This window comes from Pangasianodon hypophthalmus, chromosome 13, assembly GCF_027358585.1.
Source record: "Pangasianodon hypophthalmus isolate fPanHyp1 chromosome 13, fPanHyp1.pri, whole genome shotgun sequence".
NCBI lineage: Eukaryota > Metazoa > Chordata > Actinopteri > Siluriformes > Pangasiidae > Pangasianodon > Pangasianodon hypophthalmus.
The window spans coordinates 1,279,809-1,301,906 of record NC_069722.1 but is presented as its reverse complement, the minus strand read 5'-3'; the positions used below and the strand labels follow the sequence as shown (position 1 = coordinate 1,301,906).

Genomic DNA, 22,098 nt, shown 5'->3' with positions numbered 1-22,098 from the left:
CAAAACGTACCAAAATGTAAGGTGTGAGCGTCTAGAATTCAACAGCATTGCAATGTAATAATTAATAATAACAGCCTAACACACTACACACACTGATGCATATAATGTCACACTTTTGTTCAAGCCTCTCCAAATTTACAGACCTATTTATAGACCTATAAATCGTCCTGCCCCATGTCTTGCACATGGGTATAAATACCCCATGTAGAACTAAAGAAGAACATTTAAAAGGTTCTAAAAGATTCATTTTGAAGACCCATTTAAAGTGCACAGGTTATATCTGCTCATACACACATCAAGGTAAGTGAAACGAGCCCTACATTTCAATTAAGTCCGCTTTTAATGGACATTTTCATAACTCATTTTTTTCCCCAATCACATATATTGACTATTTAAGCAAATCTACTGAATGGTAAATATATTTCTAAACTATTGTCACAGATTAGGAACTATGTTTTGGGGTCCAAATCACTGTAATTATAAGCTACACAATGCTGATATCTATATCTACCTACTGTTCTCTCTCTCTCTCTCTCTCTCTCTCTATATATATATATATATATATATATATACATATATATATATATATATATATATATATATATATGTATTGGTGTAAAGGCACCATACATTGTCATGACTGTATTAATTTTTTATAAATAAGGACATCAAACAATTACAAGATACAAGATTGTTTGTTGCCACACATCTGTGTTGGTGGTAATCTGGTTCACTAAACAAAGTGCAAGACCACAAGTGGATGAATGATACTGATGGTACTGATGGATTAAACAGCAGCAGTAGTGTGTAACAGTAATGAATGCAGATATAACACAGTAATACATTACGGTTTGTGTGGAAAAATACCATTGCAGTATAGACTGAGAGCAGGGAAGTTCTTTCTGAAGCAGCATGTTTTTGTCATCAGGAGTCTGTGTCTTTAGCTAAATGGGAGGTTGCACTGATGGTTGATCATATCCAATTATTTTTAAGGCCTTGTGCACAATGCCTTACTCTTGGTGTGTGAGTCAGTACTGCCGTACGAGACAGTAATGCAGGATGTCAGCATACTTTGGATCATTGCTGAGTAGAACTCTATCAACAGCTGTTTCTACACTCTACGATTTTTCAGTTTCCAGAGGATGTAGACCTTTTTTGCACTTTCTGGATGATGGTGGTGATATTGAGAAATGCAAAAGTGCGTGATCAGTATTAGTAGATGTGACACAGCATCTTTTCCTGTTGCCTGAAACTCACTTGTGCTGTATTAATTTTAATTTATCATTAAGGAAACAGATTTATTTTATTACAAATGCTAAATGAACACCATAAAAAGTGGTGTAAGTATGTTTTGTGTATGTGAAGTAACTTAAAGTGAAGTAACTTAAATTTTTTTTAGATTTACACTCTTACTTTTTTAATACAGAAAAAGGACACACTCCAAGTCCAGCCATGCTGCAGACACTTCTGATTTGGGCCGTCGTTGCCAATTTGCTCCTTCCTCCAACCAGCCAGACCTGCTTCAAGGCGAAGGAGTCTCAGTGTCGCAATGTGGACTTCGCTCCAGGATCCAACCTAGCAGGAGAAGGCTTTGACATCACCACCATGCAACGGAAAGGGGCCTTCGCCCTCGACATGAGCTCCTGGCTCCAGAAGGACAAGTCCTGCACTCTGTGTAAAAACCCTTACATGGGAGGTCAAAAGCAGAAGCTCCCGGTTTCTGTGGTGGATTGGAGACCGAATCAGAAGTGCAAAATGAAGTTGTCCAGCTCCGTCTACCAGTCCAGTGAGGCCCTGGTCAGCTCCAGCACCTCCTCTATCGAAAACAACTGGAAGACAGGCTTAAAAATACCCACTAAAAAAGGTCCCGCATCACTGATGCTGGCAGGCAGTCACTCCAAGCTGGCTGAATATTCAATGCAGAAAACCAAAAAAGATAAGTTCAGCTTCACCCGCCATGCTGTCTCCTGTGGATACTACAGGTACGATATGACAGTTTGTTTTGTCAATTCCATATGTTGAAATATGCACAATTTATATTTAACTAAATAAATGCTGCACATTTATTATTTTTGTACTCTATTTCCTGGTGAACCTTTTAGATACAGGATTTCGAGCCGTCCAGTCCTGCACCCAGAGCTGAGGGATGAATTCAGAAGCCTCCCTGCGACATATAATCGTCGTACAAAGCAACTCTATTACAAGCTGATTGACAAGTTTGGTACTCATTACATCACAAAGGTGAATGAGATTTTCCACAGACTTTGAAACACACATGCAAATTGTTTTCTCCTAGCATGTAAGAAAGAAAGCCTTGTACACTTCAATTTTAGAGTAGTCCAACTTTTGTTCTAGAATGAATACAAGTGTGGTCTTCTTGACTGAAAATGCTGCGGCTGTGTGCAGGTGACTCTGGGTGGAGAGGTTCGCTCTGTGACCAGCATCAAGGAGTGCCAGGCATCCCTGCAGGGTCTGAGTGTGGACGAAGTGAAGATGTGTCTGGACGTGGAGGCTTCTGCCAGTATGAAAACTGCAAGCCGGCAGGCCGAGGCACGTCACTGCAAGCAGGTCAAGGACAAGACTCTGAACAAAAAGAGCTTCTCTAGCAGCTTCAGTGACAGGTTTGTAGCATTGTTAACTTTTTCGGAGTAACTGTGGTTCAACGAACACCAGACTCCCAGCAGGAGCAGTGAAAATCACCTGGTAACTTTTTATGCATGCCAAGACTTTTAACAAAAGTCACAAAGCTGTAGCATTTGATAACAATACTTTAAGACCACAGAGAATTTGACCAGTCCTAGCCATGCCCACAGAAAGTTTCACAAATCCTGCTCCCACAAAAAATTAGACCAATCTTAACTGCTCCCGTAGAAAGTTCCAACAATCCCTCTCACCTTGCACAGAAAGTTTGACCAATCCCACTCTTGCAGAAAGTTTGGCCAATCGTGCTCCAACAGTTATTATTATTTGAACCTGCCTGTTATATTTTCTGACAGACAGCTGTTCAAAATCAAAATATAAAGAAATTAATTCAAGCCACCTTGACAATGATTAAGATAAAGCTGTTACTGAAGATGAATGAAAGAAGTAAATGCATCATTAAGCACTGCACCATATTCACACTCTCATGATAATGAATTTGGTCTTTGTTTGTCCTACAAACTTCATACCTGATCGATCTGCTGTGATGTAAAAATGCCCACTTCCACAACTTTTTGTGACTTCTACTTCTATCCAGAGGCCCGCTATTAATAATTTAATAACCAGTTGAACAAAGCATTTATTTTGGAATTTATTCAGTACTGCTGACATACATGTTACTCCTCTCTTTCTTGAAGGGAAACAGATGTGATTGGTGGCCATGTTCAGAACGCTGACCTCCTTTTCTCATCAAATAATGACCCGAAGGCCTATAAGGAGTGGGTCTCATCTCTGCCTGCTCACCCTGATGTGCTTTCCTACTCACTTGAACCCCTTCATGAGTTGATGCCGGCTAAGGGGCGGAGGCAAGAGCATTTGCGTAACGCCATCAAGGACTACGTACTCCAGAGAGGCCTGTGGAAAAATTGCACGAGCCGTTGCAAGGTCGGAGTGAAGACCAATCCTAAGGAGCCATGCATCTGCAGCTGCCACCACATCAAGGGTGTGGCCCTCAACTGCTGCCCCACTCAGAAAGGATTTGCTCAGGTCACTGTAACTGCAATCAAAGCCACAGGTTTATATGGAGATTATGTTACACAGACGGATGGATTTGTCAAGCTCTTCCAAAATGGACATATCTTCCGGGGCCAGACACCAGTGATCTGGAACAAAAACTCTCCAACATGGAACTGGGATTTCAATCTTGGAACTGTGGTCCTTACTCAGTTCAGCAGTGTGAATCTGGAGGTGTGGGACAGGGACAGCGGCTGGGATGATGACCTTCTCGGGAGGTGCACTGTTAAATTGAAATCTGGCGTTAAGAAAAATGTCTGTGCACTCAATCACGGAGTGCTGTATTATAAAGTGCAGGTGAAGTGCGTCCCTGGTTTGGCTGGTTCTTCGTGCATGGTGTACAAGCCCTCTCCCATGGAGGCACAGCTGGAGAAAGTGTACGTTTCCCGGCATGCTCGTCCGATTCCCAGAGGCATGCTGCTGGAGATGGGAGTGCTCCTTGATGAACGCATTCCCCGCTTCAACCAGAGCAACATTCGCAAAGCTGCAGGTTTTGAATTGTAGACCAATTGAGCAGTTTGTGAACCTATTGCAAATTCAGGCCAGCTATTAAAATCTTTAAAGTAGAATAGTTGCACTTAATGTTGCCACGTTATGACTAAATCTTTCCTGCTCATTTCTGCTGCAATTTACCTTTTTAAAGCCTAATAAATGTCTCATGAAGCAACACCTTTGGGGTTTTTTTTGGGGGGTTTTTTTTGGCTGAAATATTCTTGAAAAAATGCCAGACACTGTTTTGAGTGTCCGGTAATATTATGGGTTACATTTGCAACTTGTAAAATGCATTCTTACATCTCAAGAACACCCACATTACCTAGTGGGGGCAAAAAGTACAAACTGATACAGACTCCATTAGCACCGCCTAAATGGCATATCACTTAAAAAAGTGAAAATTAGCTTTCACCCTCTTGTTGTTTGATTATGAGTATGAATCCTGATGATGTCACAAGGGAAGGAAATTGGCCATGCTCTCTGGGTGGGAGGGGAATACTCTCTCTCTCCACTGTCAATCACAGTGGGTGGCACTGTGGAACTGTTCTGATGTTGTTGAATGACAGGCATCTCTGGGTTGTCAGGGCAAAGTTTACATTAAATTTGGTTAATAAATATCCAACTTCATCATATGACATGACCACAATAGATAATAACCAAACTTAATCTAGTTTACTATGGTAATTCCCATTAAACAGTGATTTCATTCAGATCAGATTTGAAATTTTTGGTTTAATATGACTGGGCCTTTTTAACCTGTCCCAGCTCTCATCTGGTTTGACAGCTGCTAAGACATCCTTTTAAAAGGAAAACTGGAAGCAACTGTACATGATCCTCACAAGCCCCACAACATTTTTTCTTCACTTCTTAGTCCACAGCACTACTCCATCACCCTCCCCCCGACAGCTGATGACTTCACCACCTTCTTTGATGAGAAGATGAAGTAAAATCTGCCTGCTCTTCGCTCCTACCCCTATTCCTACACTACACATTCAGTCTTCTCTTCCTCTTTCTTCTGTACATTTTTCTCCTTTATTAACAAAATAGATCCCGCAGATTATCTTGTCCTGCAATCCCACCACCTGCCCACTGGATCCCATCCCTTCCACAATGATCCACACCATTTCACCAGACCTCCACGCTTTCATCTCTACTATCATTAATGACTACATAACATCTGGTCATGTACCAACTGCATTCAAGGCAGCAAGGGTTATTCCCATCCTGAACTACTGTATCACTTCTTTCTTTTCTTTCTGAAATCCTCATGAGTCTTGGTATTTGTGGCATAGCATGACAATGGTTTGCTTCCTACCTGGAGGGATGGTCATATCAGGTGACATGGAGGGGATCCACATCTGCTCCATGCTGACTCTCCACTGGTGTCCCACAAGGCTCAGTGCTGGGTCCTCTTCTGTTCTCCCTCTATATCTTGGTGAGGTCATAGTGGCAGCAGGGGTGTGGTCAAGCGTCAGCTGCAGACAGAAATGAGGCGGGTTGAACCCGGCAAGTAATGCGTGATGATTCTGTGTTGAGGTAATCCTCAAACTTAATGTCCGTGTGATTGATCAGTGGCTGCCAGCAGTTGATTTGTCTATGGCATATTCAAATCCTGGTGATCGATCACATCGACAGTAAGTTTGAGGATTACGTCAATGCAGAATCATCACGCATTACCTGCCGGTTCAACCCACCTCCTCTCCGTCCGCAGCTGACGCTCGACCACGCCCCTGCTGCCACAGTCTTATCCTCACATGGGTTTTCATACTGCTGCTATGTTGATGAAACTCAACTCATCCTCTAATTAGACATTCTTGTTTCTTGTCTTGTTTACATCTCATAACGGATGGCAGTTCATCAGCTGAACCTTAACCCCAGCAAAACTGAGCTGCTGTACATGGGAGAGCTTGCTGACATGGGAGATTCAATTCAATTAGATTTTATTTGTATAGCGCGTTTAACAATGAACATTGTCTCAAAGCAGCTTTACAGAACATAAGAAACAAAAAGCATGCAAACAGAAACAAAAACATGCAAACAGTCCTAGATGTTAGACAAAATTATCCCTAGTGAGCAAGCCTGAGGCGACTGTGGCGACTGTGGCCTTAGATGATATGAGGAAGAAACCTTGAGAGGAACCAGACTCAAAAGGGAACCCATCCTCATTTGGGTGACACTGGAGAGTGTGATATGAACAATGTCCTTTCTGCATTTATTTATAGTCATGTAGAATTTTATGTGTATATTAATTTGGAGGTTGTTGTCTTCCTCAAAGTCCAGATAGGGTTGGCAGCGTTGCTTTGAATACCCAAGTCCTCACGAGGCAGAAACCAGCTAGAGCAGGTCCATCTCTGGATGCCTCAGGATCCTCGTAGGGTTGGCCTCTGTCTACTGGGGTAACCTTGGGGTAACCATGGACAACCAACTCTCCCAAGCTGACAAATTTCTCCTAGCTGTCTGAACAGCTGTATCACTGGCTGTCTTCAAATGAACACTGAAGACCTACCTTTTTACCAAGCACTTTCAGAGAAATCCCACCATTAAACTAGAATTTAATTTTTTATTGTTCTGATATTTATTGTTCTGTCACACAGTATTGTATTGTTAATTTTCACACTTTAAAAGAATGTGTGATTTCCTGTTTTTCCACACCTTGATGTAGTAAAACTAGAATAGCCAACATGCATTTTGCAAAAATGCAATTCACTATTGGTAATCCCTACTTGATCAACCGATTCGGACATCTAACTAAGACGTCAAGACGTGCTAAAACAGGAAACAGCCCATCTCACTTGCAAAAAGGACAGCAAGCCAGTTTGTTTTCTAAAACAAAAAGGAAGATGCTAAATACAACAGTAATTCTATCAGTATTTAGTAAAAATGGAGTAAAAATTTAGTAAAAAGCTGCGTCGAAATGCTATGGAAACGCCTTCAGCGTGACCACGCTCTGAATAACATGTGTAATCAGTCCAATGTATGGGCGAGACGTCACGGGCGGGGTGACATAGCGACCCGGAAGCATAAAAGCCCGAGCGGCAAACGCCGCGCTAGCTTTCTGTCATTCAGCAAGCGCTCTGTGTGATATTGTCTGTCTATTGTTTGTCTTTCTGTGTTGTCTGCGGCATGCTTAAGGCCAAGGACAAAACGAAACTGAAACGGGGCGAGAGCGGACAGCGTTTTAGGCGCTCTGGGCCCGGTCCCTCTGACACGAAGACGGATCTGAGGACCGTTCTTTTGGCAAGGAGGGCCGTGGCTAAGAAGTCCTGACGCCTTGGGCCCAGGGCTTCCGAGGGCGGGCCCCTCTGGGGCGGGACGGTGTACACCTCATTATACGGTGCCCGTCTCGCCTCAGTGCCCTCGGGAGGTCGGTCTGCCAACCCTGCCACCTATGGTGCTTCAGGGCGCAGCGTTCTCCGGCGAGCGTTTCTCCCAGTTCTCGCCCGGGAACATAGCGGGTCTGGGAGGCTCGCGGCCTCTTTGGAGGCCTTCGGAGCAGCTAGTTCCGTCGTTCCCTGTCGGTTCGCCGCTCCAGGGCACCAAGCTAGCCGCTCTCGCCGTACCAGAGGTCAGTCTCGAGAGGATGATCCCCTTAGTGAGCTATTTGGCAGCGTGGAAACTTCTGCCGAATGTCTCTCAATGGGTCCTGCGTACTGTAGAGAGAGGCTACCGAATTTAGTTCGGCTCTCCTCCGTCTCGCTTTTCCGGGGTTCTTCCCACTCTGGTGGGTCCCGAGCAGGCTGTGGTAATGGAACAGGAAGTACACACTCTCCTGAGGAAGGAGGCCATCGAGGTGGTCCCTCCTCGTGACAGAGAGTCCGGGCTCTACAGCCGGTACTTCATTGTTCCCAAGAAGGGTGGAGGGCTGCGTCCCGTTTTGGGACTTGCGGCAGTTGAACCTCTCAGTCGCACGACTGAAGTTCAGGATGCTCCCGGTAACACAGGTCGTGTCTCAGATCAGCTCCGAGGACTGGTTTGTCACGATCGACCTAAGGGATGCATATTTCCATATCTCCATCCTTCCTCAATACAGGAAGTTCCTGAGGTTCGCTTTAGGGGGCGAAGCTTACCAATATCGGGTTCTTCCGTTCGGCCTAGCACTCTCACACCACACCTTCACGAAGTGTGTGGATGCTGCTCTGGCTCCTATGCGACTCTGGGGCATCCGCATACTGAATTATATCGACGACTGGTTGATATTAGCTCGATCGGAGCAGATGGCAGTTCGGCGTCGAGATGTCGTTCTCGCCCATATGAAGGAGCTGGGGTTAAGACTGAACGCCGAGAAAAGTGTGCTTCCTCCAGTACAGAGAATCACTTATCTGGGCGCGGTGTGGGATTCGACCGCGATGCAGGCACGTCTGTCTCCTGCTCGGATCGAGTCGATCCTCACAGCAGCCGCGACAGTGAGAGAAGGCCGGTCACTCACTGTGAAGCAGTTTCAGAGACTGCTGGGTCTGATGGCAGCTGCATCCAACGTAATACCTTTTGGCCTGCTGTACATGAGACCCCTACAGTGGTGGCTCAAGACCAGGGGGTTCTCCCCGAGGGGAAACCCGCTCCGCAAGATCAAGGTCACGCGGCGGTGCCTACGTGCCTTAGACATGTGGAGGGAACCTGGGTTCTTGTCTCAGGGCCCGGTGCTGGGAGCTCCTTGTCGCCGCGTAATGCTAGCGACGGATGCATCTCTCACCGGATGGGGAGCAGTCATGAGTGGCCGCTCTGCCCGTGGTCTGTGGAGCGGCTACCATCTCACTTGGCACATCTACTGCCTGGAGATGCTGGCCGTGTTTCTAGCACTGAAACACTTTCTCCCGGACCTAAAAGGTCGCCACGTGTTGGTGCGCACCGACAACATGGCAGTGGTCTCTTATATCAACCACCAGGGAGGTCTGTGCTCTTGCCCCCTTTACAGGCTGGCGCTCCAGATCCTTGTGTGGTCCCAGGGGAAACTCCTCTCGCTGAGAGCAGTTTATATCCCTGGCCATCTCAATATGGGAGCAGACGCCCTGTCGAGGCAGGGGCCGATGCCCGGGGAATGGAGGCTCCACCCCAAGGTGGTGGAGCAGATATGGCGTATGTTCAGATGAGCTCAGGTGGATCTGTTTGCGACTCAGGAGACGTCGCACTGTCCCCTCTGGTTCTCTCTGACTCATCCAGCTCCCCTAGGACTGGATGCTATGGTACAGAGTGCGCCAGGACGGGGTCTGCTTGCTGCTAGTAGCCCCGTTCTGGCCGGGCCGAGTATGGTTCTCGGACCTGATTTCCCTTCTCGACGGCTCTCCATGGGAGATTCCCGTCAGGAGGGACCTCCTCTGACAGGCGAGGGGCAACATCCTTCGTCCCCGCCCGGAGTTGTGGAAGCTGTGGGTGTGGCCTCTGAGGGGGCACAACTCAGAGCTTCCGGTTCAATTCAATTCATTTCAATTCATTTTTATTTGTATAGCGCTTTTTTACAAAGGTCATTGTCTCAAAGCAGCTTTACACAAACAAAGGTAAACTGAAGTGTGTGTGTGTGTGTGTGTGTGTGTGTGTGACGTCTCTGATGAGCAAGCAGGGCGACGGTGGCAAGGAAAAACTCCCTGAGATGGTGATAGGAAGAAACTCAACAGACTCAACAGAGAACCCATCCTCATATGGGTTTACACTGTAGTGCGCGTGTGTGTGTGTACAATGTGTGTTGGTGTAGTCTATAGAAAACAGCTGAAGCGTCTTTGTGGCAGTGTGAAGCATTGCCGGTGGACAGGTCCAGTGTGAAGGGTGAAGAGGGGGGGGGTCTGGATTACCAGCAGCTCAGGAGTGATGCTCATCTGGTCCAGAGCGTAGGGGGGTCTGGATCACCAGCAGCTCAGGAGTGTAGCTCAGCAGAAAGAGAAGGAAAGTGGTTAGGTACACTCACAGTCACCGTGTGGTCTCTCAGCCGAGGTTGTTGAGACCATCCTCCAGTCCAGAGCTCCCTCAACGAGGAAACTGTACGCCCTGAAGTGGAAAATTTTCACTTCCTGGTGCGGAGACCGCTGGCTCGACCCTGTTCACTGCCCAGTTGGTGCAGTGCTGGAGTTCCTGCAGGCCCGTCTCTCCGCAGGGCTGACCCACTCCACCCTGAAGGTCTACGTGGTGGCTATTGCGGCAGACCACGCCCCTCTCGGTGGTCAGTCAGTGGGCAGGCACCCCCTGGTTACACGTTTCCTCCGCGGTGCGCTGAGGCTCAGACCTCCAGTGCGATCTCGGGTCCCTCCTTGGGACCTGGCCCTGGTTTTAGAGGCTCACTGTAACCTCTCCTTCGAGCCTAAAGAGGAGAACGTCCACAGAGCTGCCCTGTGGAGGAGGGCGGACCAATTGCTTATATGCTTTGGTCCCCCGAAGAGGGGTCTTCCTGCTACCAAGCAGGCCCTCAGCCGGTGGATTGTGGAGGCCATTTCCCTGGCTTATGAGTCCTCTGGTCTCCCCTCACCCTTGGGGGTCAAGGCTCACTCTACACGAGGTGTGGCGGCCTCGAAGGCCTTTCTGGCAGGTGTGTCCATGCAGGACATCTGCAACGTGGTGGGTTGGTGCACGCCCCGGACGTTTGCCAGGTTCTACAGCCTGGATGTGCAAGCAACTCCCGGCTCTACTGTCCTTTTGCCTTGAGCTGTGCCTTTTCCACACTAGGCAGGGATTTGTAAGTCTGGCAGCGTGGGCATACTCGTTCCCATAGCGTTTCGACGCAGCTCGAGTTCCTGAAGGGGAACGTCTCCAGGTTACGCATGTAACCATGGTTCCCTGAGGGAACGAGACGCTGCGTCTCAGTGCCACACTTCCGGCATCCCTGCCGCGCTTGCCTCATTTCTCAGAAGCTAGCGTGGCGTTTACCGCTCGGGCTTTTATGCTTCCGGGTCGCTACATCACCCCGCCTGTGACGTCTTGCCCATCCATTGGAATGATTACACATGTGATTCAGAGCGCGGTCACACTGAAGGCGTTCCCATAGTGTTTCGACGCAACATCTTGTTCCCTCGGGGAACCATGGTTACATGCATAACCTGGAGACGATTTCTTGGATGCGACAGATGCATTCATGAAGATCCTCCTCAACGGTAAGATCAACAGAGGCCAGACATCTGTGATTCAGAATGACAACTCACCCAGGTGGGACTGGGATTTCAATCTTGGAACTATGGACCTTATTCATTTCAGCAGTGTGAAGTTAGAGGTATGGGATGAGGACAGTAAGTCAAATATTGACCTTCTCGGGGAATGCAATGTTCCACTGAAATCTGGAGTTGAGGAAAATGTCTGTGCACTCAATCATGGAATGCTGTATTATAAAGTGCAGGTGAAGTGCATCCCTGGATTGACTGGTCCCTTCATGCTTGGAGTACAATCCCTCTCCCATGGAGGCACAGCTGGAGAAAGCACATGACTCCCGGAATGCTCACCAGATTCCCAGAGGTATGCTGCTGGAGATGGGAGTGCTCCTCGATGAATGCATTCCCTGCTTCACCCAGAGCAACATTCGCAAAGTTAAAGGTCTTGAATTGTAGGCCAAATGTGTTCTTTGTACAACTAATACAAAGTCACACCAGCTATCATAATGTTTAAAGTAGAATAGGTGCAAATAATATTGGAACACTATTACTAAACCTTTCGTGCTCATTTGTGCTGCCTTTTGCCTTTTTCAAAGCTTAATAAAAGTCTAATGAAGCAAAATATTGGTACAATTGTGTAGTTTGTAAATTGCATATTAACACCAGCTATTACAATTTCTAAAGTAGAATATTTGCACATAATATTGGTGTATTATTAGTATCTACTTTTCCTGCTCATTTGTGCTGCCATTGTCTTTTTTTAATGCCTAATAAGAGTCATGAAGCAATGTATTCTTGAAATATTGCTGAAGTATTCCTGAAAAAAAAAACAGATATAGTGTGGCATGTCTAATAAAGCTTACATTTGCACATTTTAAAAAGCATCAAGAAAACCTCCTCAAGAAAACCCGCAAGACTTACAGAATGTCAGAATTGCTACATGTGGTTTTGATTTTGAGAACTTGAGGGAAGATGTGTCCGCCAGGGCAGAACAACATAGTGGCTATTGTTTTCTCTCTTTGGTTCTAAAGAAAGCTTAGGTTAACATAAATCATATGTGTTTTGTTCTGCACTGAGAATCTAGATTTAGAGAATCTAGATTGAGAATCAACATCAACAACACTGCTGTAAAAAGGTAGACTTTAGGGGGTGGTTTGGATCCATCTGCAAGAAGTTTATTGCAAGCACACACACAATAGTCAAAGGGGTAATACAAAAACAGAACCAGGTCATATGTGGTAGGTAAGAAATACCCAGAGTCCAAAACAATTCCAAAGTTTGATGTCAAGACACAGGCAGAGGTTGGTACACAGTAAATCCACAACAGGCCAAAAATCCACAAATAGAGATAGACAGGCAAAGCTCATACACAGGATCCAGTGAGAGTAACAAAGGCTCAGAACTTACTAGAATATATTGAGGCAGACTATAAGGCTTTGCTGTGAGTGCATGGTTTATATATGGTACAAACAGTAAAACAGAAGCAGAAGAAGCCCTCCACGAAGTATCCCCTGAAGTAGTGGAATTAAGGAGCTCTCAGACACTGTAGGCAGGTGCTCCATCAACTGCCAGTGGGGGCAGAGGATTGGCTCTGGGTACCTGGTGTGAGCAAGTCTTTAGCATATTCAGCTTAGGATAAGTAGTGGCTCAACTCCTGCCGGTTGCTTGAGAAGTAGCTCCGCAGAAACCTCCCCACCCCCCTACTCAGAAGTACACTCTGACTGTTAATCTGTGGATGATATCCTGAAGACAAACTGACAGTAATATTTAAGCATTTGCAGAAAGCTCACCAAACTAATGAGGTGCATTGAGCTCCCCTATCTGAGAATATATCTTCCGGAAGGCCGTAGAACCTAAATATCTCTTTAAAGTCAGTCAATGATGGTGAGGATTGTAGTATTGCCCTGAGGTGATGGGAGGTCAGTGATGAATTCACGTGCTATGTGAGATCAAGGATGTTGAGGAATAAGTAAAGGTTCAAGGAGATCAATGGGGAAATGTCTTGACATACATGATTGTGCACAAACTGAACATTCTCTTGCAAACCTCTCTACATCAGAGGCTAAATTTCTTCACCAGAATTTATACTCAACTAACCTGGTGGTTCATTGGGTGCCTGGATGTCCCAAACTCAGCAAAGTGTGCACCCACTGGATGACATTTTCTCTCATGGAGTGGGGCACATAGGTTCTAGTAGGTGGACATTCTGGTGGAGGTGGATCACTGTGTTGCTCTCTGTTAATGTCGTCCGTCATTTCCCAATGCACTGGGGCTACAATACAGGATTCTGGGATGATAGTGTCAGGAGAGGCATTTTCTAGAGGATTTTCATAAATACGCACAAGGCATCGGCTTTGACGTTCTTAGAAGCAGGTCTTTAGGTAAGGATAAAATAAAAACTCTCTTTTTCCTCATTTCACTCTGCAGGAGTTAGTTTCTTTGAAAAGAAGGCACAAGAATGCATTTTGGCAGGAGACCCATGTCATAGTGATAATAATGCACCAACCCCATTTTCATGATGCATCAACCTCCACAATGAAGAGAAAGTTCAAGTTAATGCAGGATGTGGGTGGAAGCAGGACTTGAGCAGTGAATGCCTGAGTGGATTCCTCAGTCCATTTGAGGGTTCTGGATTTTCCTCTCTGGAGTGATGTTAAGGTTGCGGCCACAGAGCTGAACCCTCATATGAACTGGCGGTAGAAATTCACAGACCATAAGAACTTCTGTAGTTCTTTAGTTGTCTTGGGTTACGGCTATGAAGGTGATGCTTCCACTTTTGACTGGTCCATTTCGTCATCAATACTGGTTTTTGGTGGAACTCACATTTTTATATTTTTAAGAATAGGTGATTGTCAAGAAGTTTTCTGAGTACTGATTTCACCTGCTGGACATGTTCCTCTTGGGATATCTGTACTTGACAGTGACATTGTTGAGGCTTCAATAGTGGACACAAGGCCAAAGAAGACAGCTGAAGAAGTTGATGGGCAGATATACCCCTGTGCAAGTGCTTCACAAATGTATTCTTCCATGGCTTTAGTTTCTGGGATTGATAGAGGATATGCTCAGCATTTAGAGGGAGTAGCATCTGCCAGTAGGTTGAAGACACAGTCCCAAGGACAATGAGGAGGTAGCTTGGAGGCATTATCTTCGCTAAAAATTTCAGCCAGGTCCTGATAGACTATGGGTATGTGCATCTCTTGGGTGGTTCCTGTATGGTATAACATATATAATTTTTCATATTTTTAACATAATTTCTAATTATATTATATAAACATATTTATATTTTAAACATTTCTGGTTAATGCTTGAATAAAATCTAAATGATGCTAAATGAACACCTTGAAAAGTGGTGTAAGTATATTTTGTCTATGCAGCAAATTAACTTAAATTTTTTTAATATTTAAAAAATTTGAATTTTTTAATACAGAAACAGGACACAGTGAAAGTCCAGCCATGCTGCAGACACTTCTGATTTGGGCTGTCTTTGCTAATTTGCTCCCTCCTCCAACCAGCCAGACCTGCTTCAAGGCAAATGAGTCTCAGTGTCGCCATGTGGACTTCGCTCCAGGATCCATCCTAGCAGGAGAAGGCTTTGACATCACCATCTTGCAACTGAAAGGGGCCTTCGCCCTCGACATGAGCTCCGGGCTCCAGAAGGACAAGTCCTGCACTCTGTGTAAAAACCCCTACATGAGAGGTCAAATGCAGAAGCTCCCAGTTTCTGTGGTGGATTGGAGACCAAGTAAGAAGTGCACCATGAAGTTGTCCAGCTCCGTCTACCAGTCCAGTGAGGCCCTGGTCAACGCCAGCACCTCCTCTATTGAGAACAACTGTCAGTCAGACTTGCAATTAATACCTCCAAAAGACCAGGAATCAATGTTACTGGCAGGCAGTAACTCCAAGCTGGCCAAATATTCAATGGAGAAAACCAAAGAAGACAAGTTCATCTTCACCAGGCATGCTGTCTCATGTGGATACTATGGGTAGGATGTGAAAAATTTGTGTTTTGACAGTGCCCTCTAATGTTGATTTCCAATTACTTATACAAATACAGCATCATTCATCATTGTTTTTGAGTTCTACATTATGGTCTGACTTCTAGATACAGCATTTCGAGTCATCCACTCCTACACCCAGAGCTAAATAATGAATTCGAAAGTCTCCCTGAGACATATGATGAGTCTACAAAGCACCTCTATTACAAGCTTATTGACAAGTTTGGTACTCACACAGAGTGTGAAGCAGCCTCGTCCACCTCAGTTTTAAAGTAGTCTATTTATGAACAATGAATACAACTTCACAGTTTCAGAATGAATACACGGGTGCTTTTGTTGACTGGAAACACTGTGGCTGTGTGCAGGTGACTCTGGGTGGAGAGGTTCACTCTGTGACCAGCATCAGGGAGTGCCAGGTGATCTTGGAGGGTCTGAGTGTGGACGAGGTGAAGATGTACCTGGGACAGGTGATCATTTGGCACGACTTGCCAAAATGGAACAGGGATTTCCATCTTGGAACTGTGGACCTTACTCAGTTCAGCAGTGTGAATCTGGAGGTGTGGGATGAGGAAAGCGATTCAGATGCTGCTGGAGATGGGAGTGCTCCTCGATGAACGCATTCCCCGCTTCAACCAGAGCAATATTCGCAAAGCTAAAGGTCTTGAATTGTAGACTAGTTGTGTTCTTTGTGCAGCTATTGCATATTCATGTCAGCTATCATAATGTTTAAAGTAGAATAGGTGCACATAATATTGGCACATTATCACTAAACCTTTCCTGCTCATTTGTGCTGCCTATTGCCTTTTTGAAAGCTTAATGAATGTCTCATGAAGCAAAATGTTGTGGAAATATTCTTGATGAAAGCTAGATGTTGTGTTGAGAATACAATAAAATAATCGTTTACATTTGCAAATTTTAAAAAAGCATCTTCACACTGCTGGCACAACCACAAAGCCCACACAACCTACGGAAAATTTCTGTAGCTATGAGTGGTTTTTATTTTCATAGCCTGAGTGAACACATGTCCGTTAGATCAGAATATCAGACTGTCTATTGCTTTCAAAAACTCTCTTTGGTTCTAAAGAAAGCTGTTAGATTAATATAAATCATATGTGTTTTGTTCTCTACACACAAAATAAACACTCTACCAGTTCTGTACATCTAAGGTAATCTGATAGCACTGATGAATAAACAAATCATAAGAAAAACGTACCAAAATGTAAGGTGTGAGCGTCTAGAATTCAACAGCATTGCAATGTAATAATTAATAATAACAGCCTAACACACTACACACACTCATGCATATAATGTCACACTTTTGTTCAAGCACCTCCAAATTTATAGACCTATTTATAGACCTATAAATCGTCCTGCCCCATGCCTTGCACATGGGTATAAATACCCCATGTAGAACTAAAGAAGAACATTTAAAAGGTTCTAAAAGCTTCATTTTGAAGACCCATTTAAAGTTCACAGGTTATATCTGCTCTCACACACATCGAGGTAAGTGAAACGAGCCCTACATTTCAATTAAGTTCGCTTTTAATGGACATTTTCATAACTCATTTTTTTTTTTCCCCAATCACGCATATTGACTATTTGAGCAAATCTATTGAAAGGTAAATATATTTCTAAACTATTGTCACAGATTAGGAACTACGTTTTAGGGTCCAAATCACTGTAATTATAAGCTACACAATGCTGACATCTATATTTACCTATCGTTATATATATATATGTATATATATATATATATATATATATATATATATATATATATATTTTTTTTTTTTTTTTTTTGTGTAAAGGCACCATACATTGTCATGACTGTATTATTTTTTTTTATAAATAAGTACATCAAACAATTACAAGATACAAGATTGTTTGTTGCCACACATCTGTGTTAGTGGTAATTTGGTTCACTAAACAAAGTGCAAGACCACAAGTGGATGAATGAAATATACAGTAGTAGCAGCAGTAGTGTGTAACAGTAATGAATGCAGATATAACACAGTAATACATTACGGTTTGTGTGGAAAAATACCATTGCAGTATAGACTGAGAGCAGGGAAGTTCTTTCTGAAGCAGCATGTTTTTGCCATCAGGAGTCTGCGTCTTTAGCTAAATGGGAGGTTGCACAGATGGTTGATCATATCCAATTATTTTTAAGGCCTTGTGCACAGTGCCTTACTCTTGGTGTGTGAGTCAGTATTGCCGTACCAGACAGTAATGCAGGATGTCATTGCTCATTAGAACTCTATCAACAGCTGTTTCTATACTCTACAATTCTTCAGTTTCCAGAGGATGTAGAGCTTTTTTGCACTTTCTGGATGATGGTGGTGATATTGAGAAATGCAAAAGTGCGTGATCAGTATTAGAAGATGTGACACAGCATTTTTTCCTGTTGCCTGAAACTCACTTGTGCTGTATTAATTTTAATTTATCATTAAGGAAACAGATTTATTTTATTACAAATGTTAAATGAACACCATAAAAAGTGGTGTAAGTACGTTTTGTGTATGTGCAGTAACTTAAAGTGAAGTAACTTAAATTTTTTTTATATTTACACTCTTAATTTTTTAATACAGAAACAGGACTCACTGAAAGTCCAGCCATGCTGCAGACACTTCTGATTTGGGCCGTCATTGCCAATTTGCTCCTTCCTCCAACCAGCCAGACCTGCTTCAAGGCCAAAGAGTCTCAGTGTCGCAATGTCGACTTCGCTCCAGGATCCAACCTAGCAGGAGAAGGCTTTGACATCACCACCATGCAACTGAAAGGGGCCTTCGCCCTCGACATGAGCTCCTGGCTCCAGAAGGACAAGTCCTGCACTCTGTGTAAAAACCCCTACATGGGAGGTCAAAAGCAGAAGCTCCCGGTTTCTGTGGTGGACTGGAGACCGAATCAGAAGTGCAAAATGAAGTTGTCCAGCTCCGTCTACCAGTCCAGTGAGGCCCTGGTCAGCTCCATGACCTCCTCTATCGAGAACAACTGGAAGACAGGCTTAAAAATAATCAGTACAAAAGGTGACGCATCACTGATGCTGGCAGGCAGTCACTCCAAGCTGGCTGAATATTCAATGGAGAAAACCAAAAAAGACAAGTTCAGCTTCACTAGCCATGCTGTCTCCTGTGGATACTACAGGTAGGATATGACAGTTTGTTTTGTCAATTCCATATGTTGAAATATGCACAATTTATATTTAATTAAATAAATGCTGCACATTTATTATTTTTGTACTCTATTTTCTGGTCAAACTTCTAGATACAGGATTTCAAGCCGTCCAATCCTGCACCCAGAGCTGAGGGATGAATTCAGAAGCCTCCCTGCGACATATAATCGTCATACAAAGCAACTCTATTACAAGCTGATTGACAAGTTTGGTACTCATTACATCACAAAGGTGAATGAGATTTTCCACAGACTTTGAAACACACATGCAAATTGTTTTCTCCTAGCATGTAGGAAAGAAAGCCTTGTACACTTCAATTTTAGAGTAGTCCAACTTTTGTTCTAATATGAATACAAGTGTGGTCTTCTTGACTGAAAATGCTGTGGCTGTGTGCAGGTGACTCTGGGTGGAGCGGTTCGCTCTGTGACCAGCATCAGGGAGTGCCAGGCATCCCTGCAGGGTCTGACTGTGGACGAAGTGAAGACATGTCTGGACGTGGAGGCTTCTGCCAGTATGAAAACTACAAGTCAGGAGGCCGAGGCTCATCACTGCAAGCAGGTCAAGGACAAGACTCTGAACAAAATGAGCTTCTCTAGCAGCTTCAGTGACAGGTTTGTAGCATTGTTAACTTTTTCGGAGTAACTGTGGTTCAACGAACACCAGATTCCCAGCAGGGGCAGTGAAAATCACCTGGTAACTTTTTATGCATGCCAAGACTTTCAACAAAAGTCACAAAGCTGTAGCATTTGATAACAATATTGTAAGACCACAGAGAATTTGACCAGTCCTGACCATGCCCGCAGAAAGTTTCACAAATCCTGCTCCCACAGAAAATTAGACCAATCTTAACTGCTCCCGTAGAAAGTTTCAACAATCCGTCTCACCTTGCACAGAAGGTTTGACCAATCCCACTCTTGCAGAAAGTTTGGCCAATCGTGCTCCAACAGTTATTATTATTTGAACCTGCCTGTTATATTTTCTGACAGACAGCTGGTTCTACTTGTCAAAATCAAAATATAAAGAAATTAATTCAAGCCACCTTGACACTGATTAAGATAAAGCTGTTACTGAAGATGAATGAAAGAAGTAAATGCATCATTAAGCACTGCACCATATTCACACTCTCATGATAATGATTTTGGTCTTTGTTTGTCCTACAAACTTCATACCTGATCGATCTGCTGTGATGTAAAAATGCGCACTTCCACAACTTTTTTGTGACTTCTACTTCTATCCAGAGGCCCTCTATTAATAATTTAATAACCAGTTGAACAAAGCATTTATTTTGGAATTTATTCAGTACTGCTGACATCCATGTTTTACTGCTGACATCTTCTCTTTCTTAAAGGGAAACAGATGTGATTGGTGGCCATGTTCAGAATGCTGACCTCCTTTTCTCATCAAATAATGACCCGAAGGCCTATAAGGAGTGGATCTCATCTCTGCCTGCTCACCCTGATGTGCTTTCCTACTCACTTGAGCCCCTTCATGAGTTGATGCCGGCTAAGGGGCGGAGGCGAGAGCATTTGCGTAACGCCATCAAGGACTACGTACTCCAGAGAGGCCTGTGGAAAAATTGCACGAGCCGTTGCAAGGTTGGAGTGAAGACCAATCCTAAGGAGCCGTGCATCTGCAGCTGCCACCACATCAAGGGTGTGGCCCTCAACTGCTGCCCCACTCAGAAAGGATTTGCTCATGTCACTGTAACTGCAATCAAAGCCACAGGTTTATATGGAGATTACATCAAACAGACGGACGGATTTGTCAAGCTCTTCCAAAATGGAAAGATCTTCCTGGGCCAGACACCCGTGATCTGGAACAAAAACTCTCCAACATGGAACTGGGATTTCGACCTTAGAACTGTGGCCCTTACTCAGTTCAGTAGTGTGAATCTGGAGGTGTGGGACAGGGACAGTGGCTGGGATGATGACCTTCTCGGGAGGTGCACTGTTAAATTGAAATCTGGCGTTGAGAAAAATGTCTGTGCGCTCAATCACGGAATGCTGTATTATAAAGTGCAGGTGAAGTGCGTCCCTGGTTTGGCTGGTTCTTCGTGCTTGGAGTACAAGCCCTCTCCCATGGAGGCACAGCTGGAGAAAGTGTACGTTTCCCGGCATGCTCGTCCGATTCCCAGAGGCATGCTGCTGGAGATGGGAGTGCTCCTTGATGAACGCATTCCCCGCTTCAACCAGAGCAACATTCGCAAAGCTGCAGGTTTTGAATTGTAGACCAATTGAGCAGTTTGTGAACCTATTGCAAATTCAGGCCAGCTATTAAAATCTTTAAAGTAGAATAGTTGCACTTAATATTGCCACGTTATAACTAAATCTTTCCTGCTCATTTTTCCTGCCATTTACCTTTTTAAAGCCTAATAAATGTCTCATGAAGCAACACTTTTGCTTTTTTTGTTTTTTTTTGGCTGAAATATTCTTGAAAAAATGCCAGACACTGTTTTGAGTGTTACATTTTGAGGGTTACATTTGCAACTTGTAAAATGCATTCTTACATCTCAAGAACACCCACAAAGTCCTCACGTCTTACAGAAAATGAGAACTGCAACGTGTGGCTTTTATTTTGGCAGCCTGAGAGAAGACATTTCCACCAGGGCAGACTATTGCTTTCAAAAACTCTCTTTGGTTGTAAAGACAACTGTTCTATTAACATAAATAATTTTAAATGTTTTTATATATATATATATATATATATATATACACACACACACACATTTTCATTAACTAGTGGGGGCAAAAAGCAGAAACTGATACAGACTCCATTAGCACTGCCTAAATGGCATATCACTTAAAAAAGTGAAAATTAGCTTTCACCCTCTTGTTGTTTGATTATGAGTATGAATCCTGATGATGTCACAAGGGAAGGAAATTGGCCATGCTCTCTGGGTGGGAGGGGAATACTCTCTCTCTCCACTGTCAATCACAGTGGGTGGCATTGTGGAACTGTTCTGATGTTGTTGAATGACAGGCATCTCTGGGTTGTCAGGGCAAAGTTTACATTAAATTTGGTTAATAAATATCCAACTTCATCATATGACATGACCACAATAGATAATAACCAAACTTAATCTAGTTTACTATCGTAATTCCCATTAAACAGTGATTTCATTCAGATCAGATTTGAAATTTTTGGTTTAATATTAATGGGCCTTTCTAACCTGTCCCAGCTCTCATCTGGTTTGACAGCTGCTAAGACATCCTTTTAAAAGGAAAACTGGAAGCATCTGTACATGATCCTCACAAGCCCCACAACATTCATCTTAGTCCACAACATCTCCTCCGTCACCCTCCCACCTGACAGCTGATGACTTCACCACCTTCTCTGATGAGAAGATGAAGTAAAATCTGCCTGCTCTTTGCTCCTACCCCATTCCTACACAACACATTCAGTCTTCTCTTCCTCTTTCTTCTGTACATTTTTCTCCTTTATTAACAAAATAGATCCTGCAGATTATCTTGTCCTGCAATCCCACCACCTGCCCACTGGATCCCATCCCTTCCACAATGATCCACACCATTTCACCAGACCTCCTCCCTTTCATCTCTACTATCATTAATGACTACATAACATCTGGTCATGCACCAACTGCATTCAAGGCAGCAAGGGTTATTCCCATCATGAACTACTGTATCACTTCTTTCTTTTCTTT

The 22,098-nt window shown here is 44.1% G+C and overlaps 2 protein-coding genes across 2 annotated transcripts; both read left to right on the top strand.

Moving 5' to 3' along the window:
• The first annotated feature begins 228 nt into the window (after nt 1-228).
• On the top strand, nt 229-4,373 carry LOC113528097 (perforin-1-like). The gene is made up of 5 exons (XM_053239330.1): nt 229-300; nt 1,427-1,982; nt 2,103-2,241; nt 2,407-2,621; nt 3,339-4,373. The coding sequence occupies exons 2-5, from the start codon at nt 1,453-1,455 to the stop codon at nt 4,216-4,218; spliced, it is 1,764 nt and encodes a 587-aa protein (XP_053095305.1). The 5' UTR covers nt 229-300; nt 1,427-1,452; the 3' UTR covers nt 4,219-4,373.
• Nucleotides 4,374-16,697: 12,324 nt separating this feature from the next.
• Nucleotides 16,698-20,798, top strand: LOC128319895 (perforin-1-like). Its single transcript, XM_053239327.1, has 5 exons — nt 16,698-16,768; nt 17,854-18,409; nt 18,530-18,668; nt 18,834-19,048; nt 19,786-20,798. Exons 2-5 carry the CDS (start codon nt 17,880-17,882, stop codon nt 20,663-20,665), a joined length of 1,764 nt encoding a protein of 587 aa, XP_053095302.1. The 5' UTR covers nt 16,698-16,768; nt 17,854-17,879; the 3' UTR covers nt 20,666-20,798.
• The last annotated feature ends 1,300 nt before the right edge of the window (nt 20,799-22,098 follow it).